Source organism: Choristoneura fumiferana, chromosome 24 (genome assembly GCF_025370935.1).
Source record: "Choristoneura fumiferana chromosome 24, NRCan_CFum_1, whole genome shotgun sequence".
NCBI lineage: Eukaryota > Metazoa > Arthropoda > Insecta > Lepidoptera > Tortricidae > Choristoneura > Choristoneura fumiferana.
The window spans coordinates 8,985,466-9,005,603 of NC_133495.1; the positions used below are offsets into that span (position 1 = coordinate 8,985,466).

Genomic DNA, 20,138 nt, shown 5'->3' on the forward strand with positions numbered 1-20,138 from the left:
GTATAACGTTCGATTAGTATAACAGTTGTTTTATATACTTTCATAAGAAATAACATGTTTATGGGCTAAAATTATATTAAATAACATATATAAGGTATACTGCTTATAATACATAATAACTTCTTATATAACATTAATATGATATAATACCTAGTGATATACTTTGTTTCTAAAATACTTGGTAAATTTTAAAATTTTAAAACCAGAAAATTAGGTATTTATCACCCTTTAATTTTTGTACTGCAAAGTTTTACTTCAAAATTTGTGCGAGCGAGCGAAGCGAGCGAGCGACATGGTTCGGAGCAGAAGCGACTTGGATAATTTAGGTTCAGAAGGCTTAGGCGTCCGTTTCGCTCCCGCCCTAGTCCTCGATGTTAGGTATTTTTATAGCAGCGAGGAAACCGTAAAAATGTGTTTTTTTATATTTTTTAGCGTTAAGTATGTTTTCCATTGGAAGATTAAATGAATGATATTTTGGTTGTTAGAGGTTGCGAACATTTTATAATTTGATCGTTATACTCAATGTATTTATGTCCATAGCTCATTATAGGTACATAATGAAATTATATATTTTATCATTATACGTTATGAGCATTATAGCAAACGTATGTTATATTAAAAAAAATATAGTTTTTGTTTTTATATATTCTATTACTTATTCTGTTCATACACTGAACTCTAAGCGGACAAAATGTCTGAAAATAGATTTTTATAATTTATGACGGCGTGCGTTACTACAAGGTTGTCCACTATCTGCTTCCAGCGAATATTAACATACTTTGAACACGTTACCCGCAGGAAGCCTGAGAGTCTGGAAAAGCTAATAGTGGCAGGCAAGGTCGATGGGAAAAGACCACGTGGTCGCTCACCTACCCGATGGTCAGACCCATGTTATGGATATTTCAGATCTGATATCCAGATATGGATACGGATATATGTTAAACATAATACCGGTTTCGGTTACGGTTACGGATGTTGGATTTTTAAGGGAGTGTAAAAGTAAAATTCAAATAGGAATAAATAGAAATACAATAAAAAAATCAAAAAAACAACTTATTTATACCTATACCTAAAAACTAATTTTTTATTGTATTTTTATTTATTTTCTTTTGTACGGTAAAGTTTGCTTTCTAATAGGAATATAGATTTTTTTTTTATTTTATTTGTGTTAATTTGCTGTATATGTGTGTCTTCTGTGTTAGTGAATAAATGTCTTCTTTCTTTCTTTCTTCTTTCTTTCTTATATAGATAACTTGACTTTAATCTTATTGTACCTAATAGTTACGATTCGTAAATTACGACGTAGCAATAGAAAAATAATAAACAATAGATGCAGAAGACGCGCGCGGTTGTTCAGTCGGCTCGGCGGGGCAAAAACGAAAACCTGTTTTGACTCGCTCCTATCCGAAACTATCCGAAATTTTTATATCGGATTCGGTTACAGTTACGGATAGTTTTTTATTTCGGATATCCGATAGTTTCGGTTGCGGATACAGAGCTCCATAACATCCCTGGTCAGACCTCATTAGGTCTCTCACCGGCCTGTCTGTCGCAAAAGCACTTCTTCTTCCTTTCTTGCTTTCAAGGCTGCCGAAGACAGAAGAACAGCATAGTGCAACGAGCCGTCAGCACTTCAGACCTGCACGACCTGCTAACGACGACGAGCAATGAAGATACCTACCGACAAAGAAGAAGAAGAGATGACGGCGTGCGATAAATTAGCATCTCGGTGTGATATTTCGGTGTATTTATAAAATTCTCGATGCTCGACTCCGACTCGCACTTGCCCAAATTTTAACGTAAGCCTATTAATGATAAAAAGGACGTATCTAAAACTACTATCGTTGTTACGCTTCGTACATCACGTTCCGTCTATTATTGACACAGATCTCCGAGTAATCTTCAGCGGCGGACGTCTAACTTATCTCAACGAGATAAAGTTCAAAATCCGATAAGAAAAACCCGGCATTCTACACCAAAAGAATCTCTTAAGATCTCAGTGTAATTAAATCTTTATGCCAAAGAAACGCATTTGTCAACGCTATTTAGAGCTCAACAAAGTTAAGTTTCCATTGTAAATAAGTGCTGGGTCAGTGACAATGAAAACTGGATCCCATGTGTTAAGTATCAAGTGTTAATTTGCTTTAAACGGAGAAGGAAATAGTGCTGTGTGAATACAGTTATAAAGGACTATAAGAAGTTGGAAATTGTTCTTTCATTAGTTTATCTTAATAATTGTTGCTACTGTGATTCTAAAAATGGTGTATACAATAAACCAAAGTATTAGTGACACGAGCAAAAACTGCAAAGGCAGTGTTTGGAAGGAGCTGGTGTTTGCGTTTGTGGGTAAGTCATTAAACTATCTCTTGTGAAATATTTCAGATTTGAGATTTTCTTTATCTCTGTGTTCTGACTACGAAAACTCATTACGTATGCACGTGTTTGTGGCATTATAAACAGAAATAAATAAAATTTGCTGTACCCGAAAGCTTGGAATACACACGTTCTTTTTGTTAAGAATATTTTTATAATATTTTTTTTTTATTGAAATGTTATCAAATTTACAATTTTAAAACTGACACATCCAAATTAAATGAAACAAAAAATTTAAATTAAATGATATAGCAAACAAAACCACAAAATTACAAAAATAAATAAATAAAAAGAATTTGAATATTACAGAAAAAAACAAATAATCAAACAAACAATGACAAAAAACCGGCCAAAAGTGTGTTAGATACTCCTGAAATAGGGTTCCAAAGCCATTACGAAAAAATAAGTACTTAGTATTTTTCCAAGGATTTTGTATTTTGTACGGAATATTCCAAGTTTAAGTATATTTTATACCTTAGGCTGCTATTTACTCTTAAACTACTAATAATTCTCAAGAAAACTTAACCATTATAGTTTTCCTTGTAAGTTTGATATATTTACTACCATCCTGTTTTTTTTTCCACCCACCGGTTAAGATTTAAGAGGGGGGGACGCTCATTTTAATGGAAAATTTGCACTTTAAAGTTGAATGTTTGCAAACAAATCACTGAATCAGAAAATCAACCCCCTAATGGTTTTAAAAGACCTATCCAACGATACCCCACACTACAAGGTTGGACGAGAAAAAAAACACCCCCACTTTACGTCCATGGGAGGTACTCTGAGTCATTTTTTTTTTTTTAATTGTAGCATTTTGTCGGCATAGTTTACATATATATTCGTGCAAAATAACAGCTTTCTAGCATTGATAGTCCCTGCAAAGCCGCGGACGGACAGACAGACATGGCGAAACTATAAGGGTTCCGTTTTTGCCATTTTGGCTACGGAACCCTAAAACCAATGTCATGTTTTTATAATTGAACTAAGTATTATTATTCAACTAGCACTCACATTTACAATTTAACTAGGATTATTCTAGACTTATCTATAGTACTAGCAATAAATGTAACTTTTCATTGAGATTGATCGTAAATAGTGTCATAACAAGCAAATATAAGCCTTATAGTCAAACGCGCGGGCTCTTGCCATCGCTTTCTGTCACCATCTTACACCGTTAGACAGAAAGAAATAATGAATGCGGACAGCAAGCGTCCACGCGTTAGATAATACCCTGAATAAAACCCAAGGCCTTTTCTCTTGCATTACAGCCCGAGGAACGTAATGGTTTAATGTCGCACCATAATAGTTCTCGTCAAGGTATGATACAGGTTCAAGTAAAGCAGTTACTAACCTTAACACAAATTAAAAATTCAAATTTCATTAACATTGAAATTTTATTGCAATTTTACTTTTTTTTTTATTCGACTAGATGGCAAACGAGCTAGTGGGTCTCCTGATGGTAAGAGATCACCACCGCCCATAAATATCTGCAACACCAGGGGTATTGCAGACGCGTTGCCAACCTAGAGACCTAAGATGGGATACCTCACGTGCCAGTAATTTCACCGGCTGTCTTACTCTCCACGCCGAAACACAACAGTGCAAGCTGCTTCATGGCAGGATTAGCGAGCAAGATGGTAGCAATCCGGGCGGACCTTACACAAGGTCGTACCACCTTCGTCTTTCGCCTTCGTTTTTCGTCTCTTTATTTTGCTTCAACACTGAAATAATAGTTTTTAGTGACAGATTAAAAGAAATATTATAGAAATTGTGTATTTTTTTAGCCTGTAATGTCCCAGTGATGGGCAAAGGCCTCTCTTTTGGATTTTCAACTCGCCTGTCGGCACTTATTTCTTGCAAAAACGCAATCATTGGTTTCATTTTAAATCCGTCTTGGGTAATTAAAATATATATTGGCAGTTCAGTTCAGTTAACTGTCGTCCTGTCCCAAGTAGAATCCCTAGCGTAAAGACTGATTAAAGTGTTAACGCCCAAAATGAATATAATTTTGCTCCCGAGTGACTCATACAACTTTTCACACCGAGCATTAAGAAACTTGAAAAAAAAAAAATTAAAGAACAACCAGTCAAAAATAGCGTGGCTTTAAAATTATCAACTTCAGAAAATGGCATTTGCAGTAAAAGACTTAGAAAAGCCTTGAACAGAAAAGTTGAACTTTGCTTCATGTCGTCAGGGAGGAAAAGTTACTTTTCTGAATGAGGGGTGTGAAATAGTTATTTGAGTCACAAGGGAGCAAAATGGTGTATTTACGGCGAAGGCGTACATTGAATCCAGAATGTAGCGAAGGATTCTACAATAGAATCCTGAGCGTAGCGAGGGATTCAAAAGTAGAATCCTAAGCGTAATGAGGGATTCAAGTGTTAGCGCCTAAGATGAAAATAATTTTGCTCCCGAGTGGCTCATACAACTTTTCATACCGAGCATTAATAAACTTAAAAAAAATAATTCTAAATATTTATTAAAAAACAATCAGCATAGAAAATGGCGTGGCTTTCCAATTATCAACTTTAAAAATGAACAGAAAAGTTGAAGTTGAACTTTGCTCCCTCTCGTCAGGGAGGAAAAGTTACTTTTCTGAAGGAGAGGTGTGAAAAAATTATTGTCTAACTTGAATTCACAATCAATTTCTCACATCTCTCAGTCACACGGTATAATACGAGGTTAGAAAGAGACGGTGAAAGCGATCGCGACCGTCAGCGCGTTAGACAATACGGCCTCGGAGTATCTAGCTACATTTTGGGGCTGTTTCACCACCCATTGATTAATTTTAACTGGTCTCCATCTATTCGAACAAAAAAAACAGAGAGGGCATCACATTTATCCGTCAAATAATTTTAATCAATGGATGGTGGTTTGGCTAGAGGAATAAAAAAATTGTTTCTTGACTTGATTGCTACCCGTAGTACGTTGGAAGACAACTAAATTAGCCCTAAATGTGCCTTCTATGGTCAGACGAATTCGCCTAATGCTGTAAGTGGCCGGAATTGCCTCAAATTGGTTCTGCAGGTTACTGTCAATTTGCTCAATGAAATTGTCAAATGTGGCAGCAAGTACATGAAGTGTACCTGCTTTTTTCAACTTTATCTATAAAGGTCTCTTCCCGCTACCGTATCATACCACGACCGTTATAGGAACATAAGGCAGTTGTCTCACCGCCGGCGAGGAAACGATTGGCTATCGACTATTTTAACGCTCAAGAAACGAACAAAAGATAAAAGTTCCTGTGTGAGTAAAAGATACATATGTATTAATAGTTGATCGCTGGCGGTTCACACTGCGGGCGAGAACTCGCTCTTACATCTTTTGTCGCTGCGACAAGAGCTATAAAACTCGCTGAGCTATAAAACTAGCTCAGCAATACCCGGCTCAAGCGAGTGGAGCGAGTAATCGCCCGTCGTGCTCGAACACTCGCTTTTCACTGCTTTTTCACTCGTTTCTAGTTACTCGCTCTGCTCGCTTCTCGCTCATCGTCGGCGGTGGGACAAGTGCCTAATAGGGACTCGCGCATTGGGGGTCCCGGTGAAAAATTGTAGGTATCTAGTTAGTACAGTCGCCTGCACCAATGACATAACAAATCGTGAGCACATATATCATCATCATCCCAGCTGATACACGTCCCACTGCTGGGCACAGGCCTCCTCTTGGAATGAGAGGGTTGGGCAGTAGTTCCCACGCGGGCCCGGTGCGGTTGGGAACTTCACACACACCATTAAATTGCTTCGCAGGTTTGTGCAGGTTTCCTCACGATGTTTGCCTTCACCGTAAAGCCCGTGGTGAATTTCAAATGTAATTTCGCACATGAATTTCGAAAAACTCAGAGGCGCGAGCTGGGGTTTGAACCCACTATTCTCTGCTTGAGAGGCCAGGTCAAACCACTCGGCCGCCACGGCTTTTTTTTCGAAAATATCTGATACGACTCTATTCCTTGGGCCGGTAAGACGAGTCAGAAAATTTTGCACACAATATTAATGCGGGTGATTTTATTAGTCAAAGAAACTAAATCGCGTACCAGGCCTTGCCAGGTAATGCAGGTGGTAGGGCCTTGTGCAAGGTCCGCCCGGATTGCTACCACCATCTTGCTCGCTAATCTTGCCGTGAAGCAGCAGTGCTCGCACTGTTGTGTTTTGGCGTGGAGCGTAAGACAGCCGGTTTCTGGCACTTGAGGTATCCCACCTTGGGCCTCTAGGTTGGCAACGCATCTGCAATACCCCTGGTGTTGCATATGTTTATGGGCGGTGGTGATCTCTTACCATCGGGAGACCCACTTGATCGTATGCCATCTAGTCGAATAAAAAAAAACATTAGCACAAAGGTTCCATTCTGGTACGCGGATCAGTTTCTTTGACTGTACAACATACAGCCGTGTAGATAGTAGATACATTTACGCCGTCGAATGCGTTCTAAAATTAACTTTTAAACGGCGTTCAGATCCGTTCCTTCGTCTAACGGTACAAGGCCGGACCTTGTAGATGGCCAACCATTGGCCGTTTCTTTTTCATTATTTCATTATGAAATATGGCGCTACGTTATAAACGTTGATGTTTATATTGGAGTAAATATTTTTTTAATGATTTAAATAATAGTTTGTAGGTAGGTACAGTCTAAGAAGTTGGATTACAACCAAGGAATTCATTCACAATGAGTTCTTTGGCAGATCTTTGCAATGTCCAAATTACCTTATCTCCTGCTTACTGTCTGGTGCCCGATTTTACAAGCTATGTATGTACCAAATCTTGCATCTAAATTTTGACTTCCTCTTCCAGTGGTCAGATTGACTTAAAATTTGACACACTCATGTGAATTTGGTGACAATGCAATAATCAGGCAGTGACATCCTGGTAGTCCAGCTGAGATCATCTCTGCAAGACGGAACTCCTCAATGGTTAATAGCATCGATTTGAAATTTGGTACGGATACGTAGTGGGGAGGCGAAGTAGAAGGAAGTTGAAGGGGTCTAACCTGGTTCGAATTTACTCCCCCTCGCGTGCTGGTTCTTTTTGGACGCTCGCTTTTCTTCTTTGATTCTTCCACCCCAGGGTGTTTTATGTAGGATTCGTATCCTAATTCGCGAAGAGAACGTCGAAGGGAGCAGGAGCTCGACCCAACGCGCCGCAGAGATGAACGAAAAGTGTCGGTTTTTGTTTCTACCCCCGGTTAGATCATAAAAGTTGGATAATAGGGTAAGGGAAAGGAGGGTAGAAATTTTGGTGTAGTGAGGGGATCAATCGGTATTTGCCATACCGCCTCCCGAAGAGCAGACGTGCTCTTGAAATTTCTGAGAACTTCAAAAAAAAAAAGTAAAGTAATAATAAAGGAAATGTTGAAGCTACAGTCAATGAATCAGATTATGCTGTATGTAGGCTGCGAATACGTTGCTGAGTTGACATGATGCTATAGAGTAAATCTTAAATTAAATTAAAACTAAGTAGTTGCTAGTTGTATGACGTAGCTGGTTAATTAATTGTCGTGGAACAGCGGGCATAGCTTCACCACGGGTCGCAAGAGCGTGCCACTGGAGGTTTTAATTTCCACCACTCGAATTATTCCATCAGCACCAGGGCATACTTTTGTGACCCGTGCTCTGCGCCATTGCAAGGGTGCTATGTTGGGCTCAACGAGAAGGACTAAATCTCCAACTTGTAGGTTGGGTCGAGGAGTTAGCCATCTATAGCGCTGTTGCAGGGTGTGAAGGTATTCGCTGTGCCATCGATTCCAAAGATGTTGTGTGATGTGCTGTAGCAGTTGCCAACGACTTAGACGATTGCCAGGTGCTTCCTCTAGACTTTGCTCGGGCAAGCAAAGGAGAGGCTGTCCAATCAAAAAATGACCTGGAGTCAATACGTCGAAATCGTTGGGTTCAGAGCTGAGTGGGCAAAGCGGTCTCGAGTTTATGATGGCCTCAACTTTAGTGAAAACGGTGGTGAGTTCCTCAAAGGTGAGGACTCTCTCTCCGATAATGCGCAACAATAGAGTTTTAGCCCCTTTTACGGCATTTTCCCACAGTCCGCCATGATGTGGTCCTGCAGGGGGGTTAAAATGCCACTTGATCTGCTGTGGTGCAAGCTTTTGTTGAAGTTGAACTTCATCGATATGATCATAAAATTTTTGTAAGTGGTTGCGAGCGCCCACGAAATTAGTGCCGCAGTCAGAATAAATGTCTGACGGCAGGCCCCTCCTTGACACGAATCTATCCAGGCACGCCATAAAAGCGTCAGTTGACAGCGCAGACACAACCTCCAAGTGCACGGCCTTAGATACGAAACATATAAAAACGCAGAGGTACGCCTTGTAAGTCCTTGTGGTGCGAATATGAGACGCTCTAACCGTGAATGGACCGGCAAAGTCAACGCCAACCCTTTGGAAGGCTCTTGATTGAGTAACGCGGCTAGCAGGTAAGTTGCCCATGAATGGTGTCAAAGGCTTAACCTTAAGGCGGTAGCACCGCAAACACTTGAAAATCCTGTGCCTGACTACTCTTCGTGCTGACAAAATCCAAAAACGACGATGGATGACCGTAAGCAGAGTGGCGGCGCCTGCATGGCCAAATAGAATATGGTAGTGATCTATCAATAAATGAGTGAAGTGATGTGAATGAGGAAGGAGCACGGGATGTTTGCTATGATAACCTAAGTTAGAATTCGACAGTCTCCCTCCCACTCTCAAGAGACCAGTGCTCTTATCCAGAAAGGGGTTGAGGCGGATCAAGCTGCCTTTGATCGCTTTGTGTTCCGTCAACGATTTAATTGCATCGTGAAAGGCAGTAGCTTGCACGAGTTTAATGCAAGTATGTAGGGCGGTGTTGAACTCGGCAATAGTTAAATATCCCTTGGTTTTTTGATGAGGCTGGTGCGCATTGTTGATGAAGCGCTGACACCAAGCGATAGTGGTTTGAAGCCTTGTTAATGAGCTAAACCGAGATAAAATCGGGGGTTCCTCGACGGTTTGCGACGTGCTCACAGGAACCGGAGGAATCTCGACAACTTGCACCGAATGCGCAGTAGCTGGAGTGATATTAGGGGTCTCGGCGGCTTGAGCTGTGTAAGCAGAAACCGGAGCATAATTTTTCAACCATTCAGGGCCCCACCACAGGCCATGGTTCAACAGCTCTGAAGGGAGCAGTCCTCGGCTGGCCGCGTCTGCGGGGTTTAAGAGCGAGGGAACATGTGTCCAGTTAGCCTCTGGAACCATGCCTTGTATCTGAGAGACCCGGTTGCCTTCGTATGTTTGGAGCTTATGCGGAGCTGTTTGTAGCCAAGCTAAAACAATGGTTGAATCGCACCATGCTGTGGTAGAGCTGATAGCTATTTTGGTTTTCAACACTTTGCTTAGGTGCGTCAGTAGTCGAGCCAATAGAAAAGCACCGCAGAGCTCCAACCTCGGGATCGTTAGCTTCTGCTTGACGGGCGCGACTCGTGACTTTGATAAGACTAAGTGAACGTTTGATTCCGACTCAGACTTTACGAGAAGGTACACGCAAGCGGAGTAACCTCGCTCGGACGCGTCACAGAAACCATGAATATGGCATTCATGTGGTTGATCTGAGAGCACAAATCTTGGAATGCGGATTTTGTGAAGAGCCTTGAAATCCTCGACGAACTTCGTCCAATGTTGCTGCGCCTCTGACGAGATGGGATCATCCCAACCCAGATCCGAGAGCCACAAATTTTGCATGAAAGACTTCGCAAAGAACGTCACAGGCGTGATAAAGCCACACGGGTCGTACAAGCGAGCAATGTTCGACAAAATTCCGCGCTTTGTGTTCGTGCGCGACATTTCGGAGACGCGATATAAAAATACATCCTCGCTTGGGTTCCATTCGATACCGAGTATTTTGAAGACGTTGTCACCGGACTCCTCGAAGCGGAATGGGGTTTCGCGATGATCAGCCGGGAATCTATCTAGGAGCTCGCTGCGATTGCTAGACCACTTTCTCAGTTGGAAGCAGCCTTGACCAAGCACTTCAACCAGCTGTGATTGTAGAGCCTGAGCCTTCTCTGGCGTGTCCGAGCCAGTAACGATGTCGTCCACAAATATGTCCTCTCGTAGAGCGTGCGATGCTTCAGGGTAGAGTTCAGAGTTAAGATTTGCTAACTCATGCACCGTCCGAATTGCCTGGAACGCCGAACTGGAAACTCCGTATGTCACAGTAGTCAGTTCAAATTCCTGCAACGGCGTTTCCGGAGACTCACGCCAAAATATAGTTTGATAGCGCCAATCCTCGGGATGCATGCGCACATTGCGATACATTTGTTTGATATCGCACGTGAATACGACGTTATGCAATCTAAATCTAAGTATTATGTCCTGTATGTCTTGCTGTAACTTAGGTCCTGATATTAGGTTTTGATTGAGAGACACTCCCGTAGTACTCGCTAGAGATGCGTCGAAGACAGCCCGTAATTTTGTAGTGCTGCTGTCCTCCTTTAAAACTCCGTGGTGTGGAATGTAAACTCTCTCACCGCCGTCATCAGACTTCTTGAGTTGCATGTGACCGGACTTTTCGTAATCGCGCATAAACTCTACATAGAGCTCGCGCAACCTCGGCTCTTTGGCAAGTCTACGCTCCAAATTATGAAAGCGCTTGAGCGCGGCAGGACGGGTTTCCCCAAGCTGCTTGTGTTCTAACTTGAAGGGTAATCTTACCACAAATCGCCCATTTTCATCGCGGCTGTGAGTCTCGCAAAAATGCTTTTCACAGGCGATGTCTTCAGGATCGGGAACATGCGGCGCTGGAGCCTCTTCATGCCTCCAAAATTGCGTAAGAGCCAACTCTAGATTAGAATTGCCAGATACTAGGTTAGCACTTTGATAGGTACAGGATGTCACAGGTGAGTGTCCCATAACAATCCACCCGAATATTGTTGAATGGGCAGTGGGCAAGCCCTCTCCCAGTTTGCATTTTGCGCCTGTGAATATTTCATCGAACAGGTCAACACCTAATAATAAATCTATGCGGCCAGGAATGTGGAAACTGCTGTCGGCCAGCATTAAGTCTCTACATTTGTCCAACACGCAAGAGCTTATTTGATTTGCTGGTTGATACCCAGTGATGCGCTTTAGAATAATGGCAGCCGTGGATAAACCATGATGATGTGGATCTACGAGTGAGGTAATACGGCATTCTACCCTACCACGAGTGGGCTGCCGATGTTCACCAACACCGAATAAATCACAAGACCTGTGACGTTGAAGATGAAGCTGTTGAGCTAAGCACTCTGTCATAAGAGATACTTGTGCACCAGGATCAATCAACGAGCGAACGACATGAACCTGACCGTTGGCATCCTGGACCCCAACAAGAGCAGTACCCAACAATCCAGTTGACAATGGTTCGGCATTGAGTAAGATAATATGTCCGTCAGCTTCGCACGGCTGAGACACTATTTGTTTATTAATTACTGATTTAGATGTGTGAGCAAAGTTTGTATTGATGCAATTACGGTTACCATCAGATTCAAGTACATTTACTTGCGGCGGGATCTGATTGCTAGTAGAACTACCTGCTGCCTCATTTGTGTGTAACTTAGTGTGATGTCTACCTCCACAAACCTGGCAACATGACTTTGACAAACATTTTGACACATGATGTGGCCGCAGACAATTATAGCACAGATTCTTATTCTTAATGAATGATTTTTTATCACTCATAGAATCAAACTTGTGGCAATGAAAAATAGGATGACTTCCACCACAGCAGATACAGGTGGTCTGTGCAACATGTAAGGTGGTGGGAGTATCCCTTGAATGTACTTGTACTTTAGTAAGAGTGTTTGAAGAAACTTCCAAAACACGCAGATGATCTTCAAGGAAAATCAACAATTTCTCAAAGTCCGGTATTTCATTAACTTTTAATGTAAATTCAAATTTAGTGCGCAATTCGGCAGGCATTTTCTTTGAAACTAGATGAAATAGAATAAAACTCCAAGATGTAACATCAAAGCCAAGTGCTCTGAGTGCTTGTGTATTTTCCTTCAAGGTATTAACAAATCTGTGTAAGTTCTTGTGCACAAGTGTAGGACAAGAAACACTAAGTAAAAGCTCCATATGCTTAGATGCAATCAACCTTTTGTTTTCATAACGCTCTTTCAAAAGTTCATAAGCGACCTCGTAATTTTCATTTGAAATGTTTAAATGGCGAACCAAGCTCAAAGGTTCCTGCTCCAAAACACTCAACAAGTAGTGAAATCTCTGTATGGAACTTAATTCAGGGTTATTGTGTATCAAACTATTGTATATAGCAATGAAGTTTGGCCACTCAGTATGTACACCTTTGAACTTAGTTAATTCAATTTTAGGTAAATGGAAACGCGTACTTTCCATACGGGGCGCATTGTTTGATTGATATTGTGAACCGATGATTTGTGGTTGAGACTGTGTTATATCTGCATCATCATATATAGTTTTTAATGAATAAAACATATCATAAAATTGCCGGTATTTAAGCTCCAAATCCGCTTTGCTCTTATCGTCACTTATGGCTAAAATATGCGCAAATGATTCATCGAATTGATTTCGCATGCGATCTGCATCGGCGAATCGCACTCTAAAAGCTTTAATTTGCTCTCGAGTCGGTGTTTTGAGATTAACTGCCGTGTCATACAATTCGTCAATAAATTTGTACGAAGTATTGAACTTCACAATTAAAACCTGTGCGTCCATTGCGAAATTAGGCGAGTTAAAGGCCAATACTAGACGTAAACAAACACGAACGAAAGTAGACCAAACTTAAAAGAAAAAGGTTATTTTACAACAACTGTCAGTCAACTCAGAGGCGTATTTCAACCTTTAAAAGTAAATAAATGACTTTTTGCTTTTTTAATAACTGTATAGGATCGGCAAAGGGAATCGAGCCCATACATTCAGTAATGTCACAATGACGTTTGTCACGTTCAAGTGTGAACTTAGCTTAACGGAAATGAATGACAATGCAATTTTAACAAAAATTATAAAATGAATTTTGAAATGATTTTAATGGAACTAGGAAAGGAATATTAATGTAAATTTGATTATAATTCTGTTCGAAAGGACCAAAAATGGGGAGGCGAAGTAGAAGGAAGTTGAAGGGGTCTAACCTGGTTCGAATTTACTCCCCCTCGCGTGCTGGTTCTTTTTGGACGCTCGCTTTTCTTCTTTGATTCTTCCACCCCAGGGTGTTTTATGTAGGATTCGTATCTTAATTCGCGAAGAGAACGTCGAAGGGAGCAGGAGCTCGACCCAACGCGCCGCAGAGATGAACGAAAAGTGTCGGTTTTTGTTTCTACCCCCGGTTAGATCATAAAAGTTGGATAATAGGGTAAGGGAAAGGAGGGTAGAAATTTTGGTGTAGTGAGGGGATCAATCGGTATTTGCCACGTAGTTTAGATGACAATGCAAGTAGAGTCAGCAAAATTGCTTGTATGAAATTTTTAACAAAAACTTATTGATGTTATTGTACTTATTACAAACCCGTATATAAATACAAATACGTATACTGTATTCAATACGATACAAATATTCTTTATTGAACACCTCAAATCAATACAGACTAAAATCTAAAATTAAAATAAAACAAGATAGAACATCATCAGATAGATCGATCATCTACTGATGATCTTATCGATGAGGAGCGATGTCTTTCAGACAGCCATTTAGATACGGAAACAAATACAAAGAGACTAAAAAATTAAAATAGACAGATTGATGATCTGATAAATGAAGATGCAGAAAACGCTTGAGTTAATATGACTTTTGAATAACTCAATAAATACAAGTTCATGCCGTGATGGCCGAGTGGTTTGACCTATGGCCTCTCAAGCAGAGGATCGTGGGTTCAAACCCCGGCTCGCACCTCTGAGTTTTTCGAAATTCATGTGCGGAATTACATTTGAAATTTACCACGAGCTTTACGGTGAAGGAAAACGTCGTGAGGAAACCTGTACAAGCCTGCGAAGCAATTCAATGGCGCGTGTGAAGTTCCCAATCATTTATTATGCTGTTAATTTTATATCAACAGGCAAACCCATTTGCTTTCTAAAATATTCAGCAATAACATTTACTGACAATGTATTTTAATTATTTACTGTCTGTGTTTATTCTTTTTAATAATTGTAACTGCTGAATAAATAAGTATTCTTGCGTAATTATTCTTTCATTTCATATTTTTCTGAAATTATTAATTCAACTGTGATATTTTCGAAATTTACGTCCGAAATTTTATTTGTAATTTCTCAAGCTTTTCGGCGACGGAAAATATTACTGAACTAAAAGAATTTCTTGAAGGAATCCTTCTTCTTAATTTTTAATACCTTTTTGCTATGCTACGCTACTTTGTCACGAATAAATGATTTCTATTTCTATTACATACATCATTTCTAAACTTAGAGAATAGCAGCTGTTGCATATATTGCAATAGAGCTTTGCTTCAAACAATACTACGCTTCTACACTTATACACGTTTCCCAGAGATATGATCAAGCTATTTAGAGTGATTGTTTACCTATCCTGAAAAACCTCCAATGGCAAATTTAATTAAAATCTTCTGTCCCTAACCAGACCATTTTTTTTTCAGCCAGCATTCCCTTCTTCACACAAGGCATCGAATCAACCACCCTCACGTCGACGGCCCACGCTGGCCACTTCACGTCACAGAACCATGTGCCGTGGAGCACGACGACTTACATCCTGGCTGCGATGGCATCGGCTCCAATATTCTGTTATGTGATTGAGAGATTTGGGAGGAAAGTGGGCATTTTCATCATCAGTTTGGTGCAAGGAGTAAGTTTACTGCTACATGGATTTGTCATTTCTTTAACTTTGTATTTACTAGCTAAGATAAGCTATGAAAGCCATCTTAGAGCGCTCATCGAATAATTAGAAGTTGAAGTGGTCTTTATCATCATCATGTCAGCCGAAAGACGTCCACTGCTGGACAGGTCTATATATTGACTGGTAGAAAATTGTTAGTCATAATGTAATGTTTGACATAATTCTTTTTTTCTCTGAAACCATTTAATTTTCAGAATTGTTATAAAACAAACCTAACCTAACCTATAGAGTTCTACAGGATAACCATTTAAAAAAATATGAAAAATGTACGGTTTCAGCAGGAAAAAAAATTATGACTACTTAACAGTAATTTATAACAAACATTACCTCTATATTATGTCTTATAAAATTATGGCAGTCGAAAGGATTCCCTGCTGGACATTATAGGCCTCCCCCAGGGCTCTCCACTAAGACCGGTCTTGTGCTTTCCGCATCCACCGCGATCCCGCGATCTTAACCAGGTCGTCGCTTCATCTTGTTGGAGGCCTACTGACAGCTCGTCCCTGGTCCGCGGCCGCCATTCGAGAACCTTCTGACCCCATCGGCCATCAGTCCTGCGAGCTACGTGCCCCGCCCACTGCAACTTTAGTGGTCGCCATGGCCAAAATCGGCTGGGTCATTATAATCATCCATTGTGTAGGTACTTAGCTTCACCTAAACTATATATGTATCATGTATATATGACGCATTAGAAGACCTATATGGCAAACGTCTTATTATAAAGACCCGTCCGAGACCTTCCTACACTTATACAATACATTATAATGATAGTGGTCAATTACATTGCGCGCCTCGTAATAGGACCTTTAAAAGAAAGTTTGGCTTTGCCAGCCATATTCGGGCACATAATAAACAAGCTTAAAGGTTCGCCTTTGTCGGACACACACATACAACATGGTGGACATCATCATCATCATCACGTATGCTCTTTTTTTATTTATTTGATTGGATGGCAAACGAGCAAGTGGGTCTCCTGATGGTAAGAGATCACCACAGTGTCAGTGTGTCTGAACCCACAGACACCTGCAACACCAGGGGGATTGCAGATGCATTGCCAACCTAGAGGCCTAAGATGGGATACCTCAAGTGCCAGTAATTTCACCGGCTGTCTTACTCTCCACGCCGAAACGCAACAGTGCAAGCCCTGCTGCTTCACGGCAGGATTAGCGAGCAAGATGGTGGTAGCCATCCGGGCGGACCTTGCACAAGGTACCTACCACCTGCATTAATTATAATCAGTTTTAGCGATGTTTCAACCAGATTGTAGCGGCCGTGGCATTGTATCTAATTTTTTAGAACCTAAATTGACCATAAAAGTGACCAATTACATTACTGAAATATTTTTGAAGCAGGAAACCCTTTATTTCTCGTACATAACCAATAACCATCTTACTTAACCAGCACTGGTATTGGCCGAATAATTTCCTAATTTAATAAGGTTCTGGCGCTACGCTGATGTTTTTTTTATGGTATAGGGGGCAAACGAGCAAACGTATCGCCTGATGGTAAACGATTACCGTCGCCCATGGACACCTGCAACACCAGAAGAGTCACAAGTGCGTTGCCGGCTTTTTAGATAGAAGAACGCTCTTTTTTTGAAAGCTTGAAGGTGATGTGGTCTTAACTTGTACCTCTCTACCTAAATTGACAGTAAAAGTGACGAATTCCATTTACGAAATCTTCTTATGAAGAAAATATTTGGCCCCTTTCAGTGCTGGTTATGTGATATGGTTACGTACGAGGAACAAGGTTAAATTACACGTATACGTTGTTTTTAGCCAACTTCAACAAACGAGGAGGTTATTGACAATTAAATTTTCTGATTATGTCTTCTGAAGTTCCCCAAAATAGGGGATAACTTAAAAAGGACATTTTGCAAAGATATTAAGGTAGCTCTCACTAAATTGAATTTGATGTTTATTAAGAACATACTGAACTTGATCCCAGTTTATGAACTAGGTACGTCAAATGCTGAACATAATTTGAGTTTAGAACTTGTCTTGTTCTGATTGCACGTCAAAACTTGAGAACACAATTTCGTGGTTAATTATTGCGTTCACATTCCTCAAATATAGTTCGAGAATATTGAACTATATTATATTCAAACAGTGGAACAAAAAGTGGAATTAGCAAAAACATTTTAAAAAGATTGTATCAAAAATGATATTTTCAACAGAAACTTATTTAAAAACACAAAAGTATCCACATAATAATATTACCCAGTTGTTTTAGTCGAAATTATTTTTTATTTTATTTCTTTTCGACCTTACAACTTCACATACATGAAACAGCGTATATTTTTTATACGAAAAGTGATACCAGACGTTGGTTTTAGTGCCGTGAAGCGATATTGCAACAAATTTCTAGTTCAGCACTTAGATCCTAATTAATTTTAGAAAACAAAGGAGGGGTGTTTTTAGGAATGACGCCTGTGTCTATTTGACTATCTGTGGCTTCGTAGCTTCCAAGCGGATGAATCGATTTCAACTCGGTTTTTTACGTGAAATTATTTTCCTTCCGGTGGTTCCTAGCTATGTTTGATAATAAGTTTCTGTTAATAATTTCAGTTTTAATTTACTTTTTGTTGACTGTAAACTGTATATCCGTACTAAATTTCAAGTCGGTCTGCGGTCTGCGGAGACGATCCTGGCAGGATCACCAAAATGTCACTACCAGATTATTGTATCGTCACCAAATTTACATATTAAGTATGCCAAATTTGAAGTCCATGGGACCGCTGGAAGTGGGTCAAATTTAGCTTCCAAGATTTGACCCAAACAAATAAATAAACAGGGCAAGCTAAAAAAAAAGCTTGCAGTAAAAATCGGTTCAGCTGTGTTTAAAATATCGAAAACTTTGAAATTTAAATGTCGTGAGTTTACAAATTTTCCTAAATTGGTTATTATGTTATAAATAAAAATTATAATGTGACAGTCAGTCTAGTTGTTTTTTTCTGAAGCAGAAACGGTCGAATATACCATTGTCAAAATAAGTCCAATGTTTTCTATGTTTTGCCAGCCATGTTGACCTGGTTTATTTTTATCCGTGACCTATGACTTAATTTAGATGCATGTTGTAAATTGGCCCAGCTTTATCAATTTTATATTTTTCCAGATCTCCTGTATACCCCTTCTGTTAGACATCAGCGAAATCAACATATAGTTCTTCACACTCTAGCGGGCATAACAACAGGAGGTCTGTACACTGTATTCCCGACTTACATCAGAGAGATCAGTTCCACATCGACTAGAGGGTTTAGCTTTATCGTTGATGATGCCAATGACGGCAGGAGGGTACATGATGAATTTTGGTGATGGGGTTGGAAGAGTTGACGTTTCTGATGGTGGCGCTGGTTGCTGTTCAGATGATGATGGTGTTTTGTTTGTTGGAGTCACCGAGCTATTTAGTGATGATTAAGAAATACGAGGTGAGTTGGATTTAAGTGCAAAAAGGGGTTTGTTTTTGAGAAGTACTGAGTCATTAAACTGTAAAAAAAAATCTATTGTATATATATAAAAGGTTGTCGTGGTAGTCTAGTAGCGTGAACTAAGGCCTTTCATGCAGAGGGTTGAAAATTCGAGAGCGGGCTCACTGCTAAGTATTTCAGAATTTATGTGCATTTATCATGAGTAAAAAAAAACATCCTAAAGAAACCCGCTTATACAAAGAAAAAATCAATGATGTGTGTAAAATTCTCAAATCGCACTAAATTTACGTGGGAAATCTAGCAAAAATTATTCCTGCATATATGTAAATAAAGAACACAAGGTATTCCTACAGTTAAAAAAAGTGTGTATTATATGTTAGAATTTGTGAAGGTTTCTGTATTCTAATGTAAACTATTATTTTTCAGTGTGCCAAATTCAGCTGATAGCATCTTTAAATGTCTTCCTCCTGAGCATCCAACAGTTTTGGACAACGTTACTAAACTAAAGGAGGAAAGTGACCGAGCAAGAGCGAAAGGCAATTTGCATTTAGTCACAATATGTAAGTTAACCAGAATCATTATTAGACTTGAAAAGTAATTTGTATTTTCATAATGGTATTTGGGAGACAGGCTATTGTATTAAGATTACACACCTCAAAAAGTCATGGGATACTCATTATCCCAAAACATATTTGATGTTTAGACTCTGTAGTAATATGCTATATTCGAAATTTTCAAATAATGTCTGGGGAAAAAAGTGGCTCCGAAGCGGATGTTGTCGTGTGCTCTGCCTGCCCTATTTGGGAATACAGGCGTGAAGTTTGGTGTGTTTGCTTTTTGTGTCTAGATATATAAATTATCACTAGGCAATTTTAATTAATGTACTAGTAGAAGCCAAAGTTCACAAAATTAGAGTGAAGATATGTTAAATCAGATTCAACGTTTTGTCTGTGTTACCAAAGGCAAAAGTGAAAATGAGAGATAAGGACAAACAAATATGAGGTAACACTTCTAAACCAGCTAAGCAAGCCAGTTTTTATCCTTTCTTGTTTTTCAGTGAAGAATCCAATGGCGTGACGCTACGAAAATAGGGTTAGTTCTCCAAGTACTATGATACTGGGTGGTAGCATAGTATTCTTGGACCAGAACAAAGCCCTGGAACAGTTGAAACTGACCGAAGATCCTGATAGACTGCTGGCACTGACATGCTTTTTCGCGGGCAGTTTAGTTGGGCACTGCTGTTATACGGGTCATGGAAAGAAGAGTAAGTTTATATAATACATCTATTCGTCGTTTATTCAATACATCATAATATTCATTATATAGTGCTAGCGGTGCACCCCGAAATTCAGTAAAAAGCTACACATGTTGTTAAAATAATAAAATAAATAAATAAATATCACGGGACAATTCACACCAATTGACCTAGTCCCAAAGTTAAGCTAGCAAGCTTGTGTTATGGGTACTAAGCAACGGATAAATATATTATATAGATAGATACATACTTAAATAC

The 20,138-nt window shown here is 39.8% G+C and overlaps 1 protein-coding gene across 1 annotated transcript; it reads left to right on the top strand.

Annotated features, from left to right (window-relative positions):
* The first annotated feature begins 1,901 nt into the window (after window positions 1–1,901).
* On the top strand, window positions 1,902–19,069 carry LOC141441946 (uncharacterized). The gene is given in 7 exon segments (XM_074106834.1): window positions 1,902–2,346; window positions 14,942–15,147; window positions 18,313–18,352; window positions 18,355–18,458; window positions 18,460–18,504; window positions 18,506–18,625; window positions 19,052–19,069. Coding segments are annotated over 7 exon segments (621 nt in total). The 5' UTR covers window positions 1,902–2,258.
* The last annotated feature ends 1,069 nt before the right edge of the window (window positions 19,070–20,138 follow it).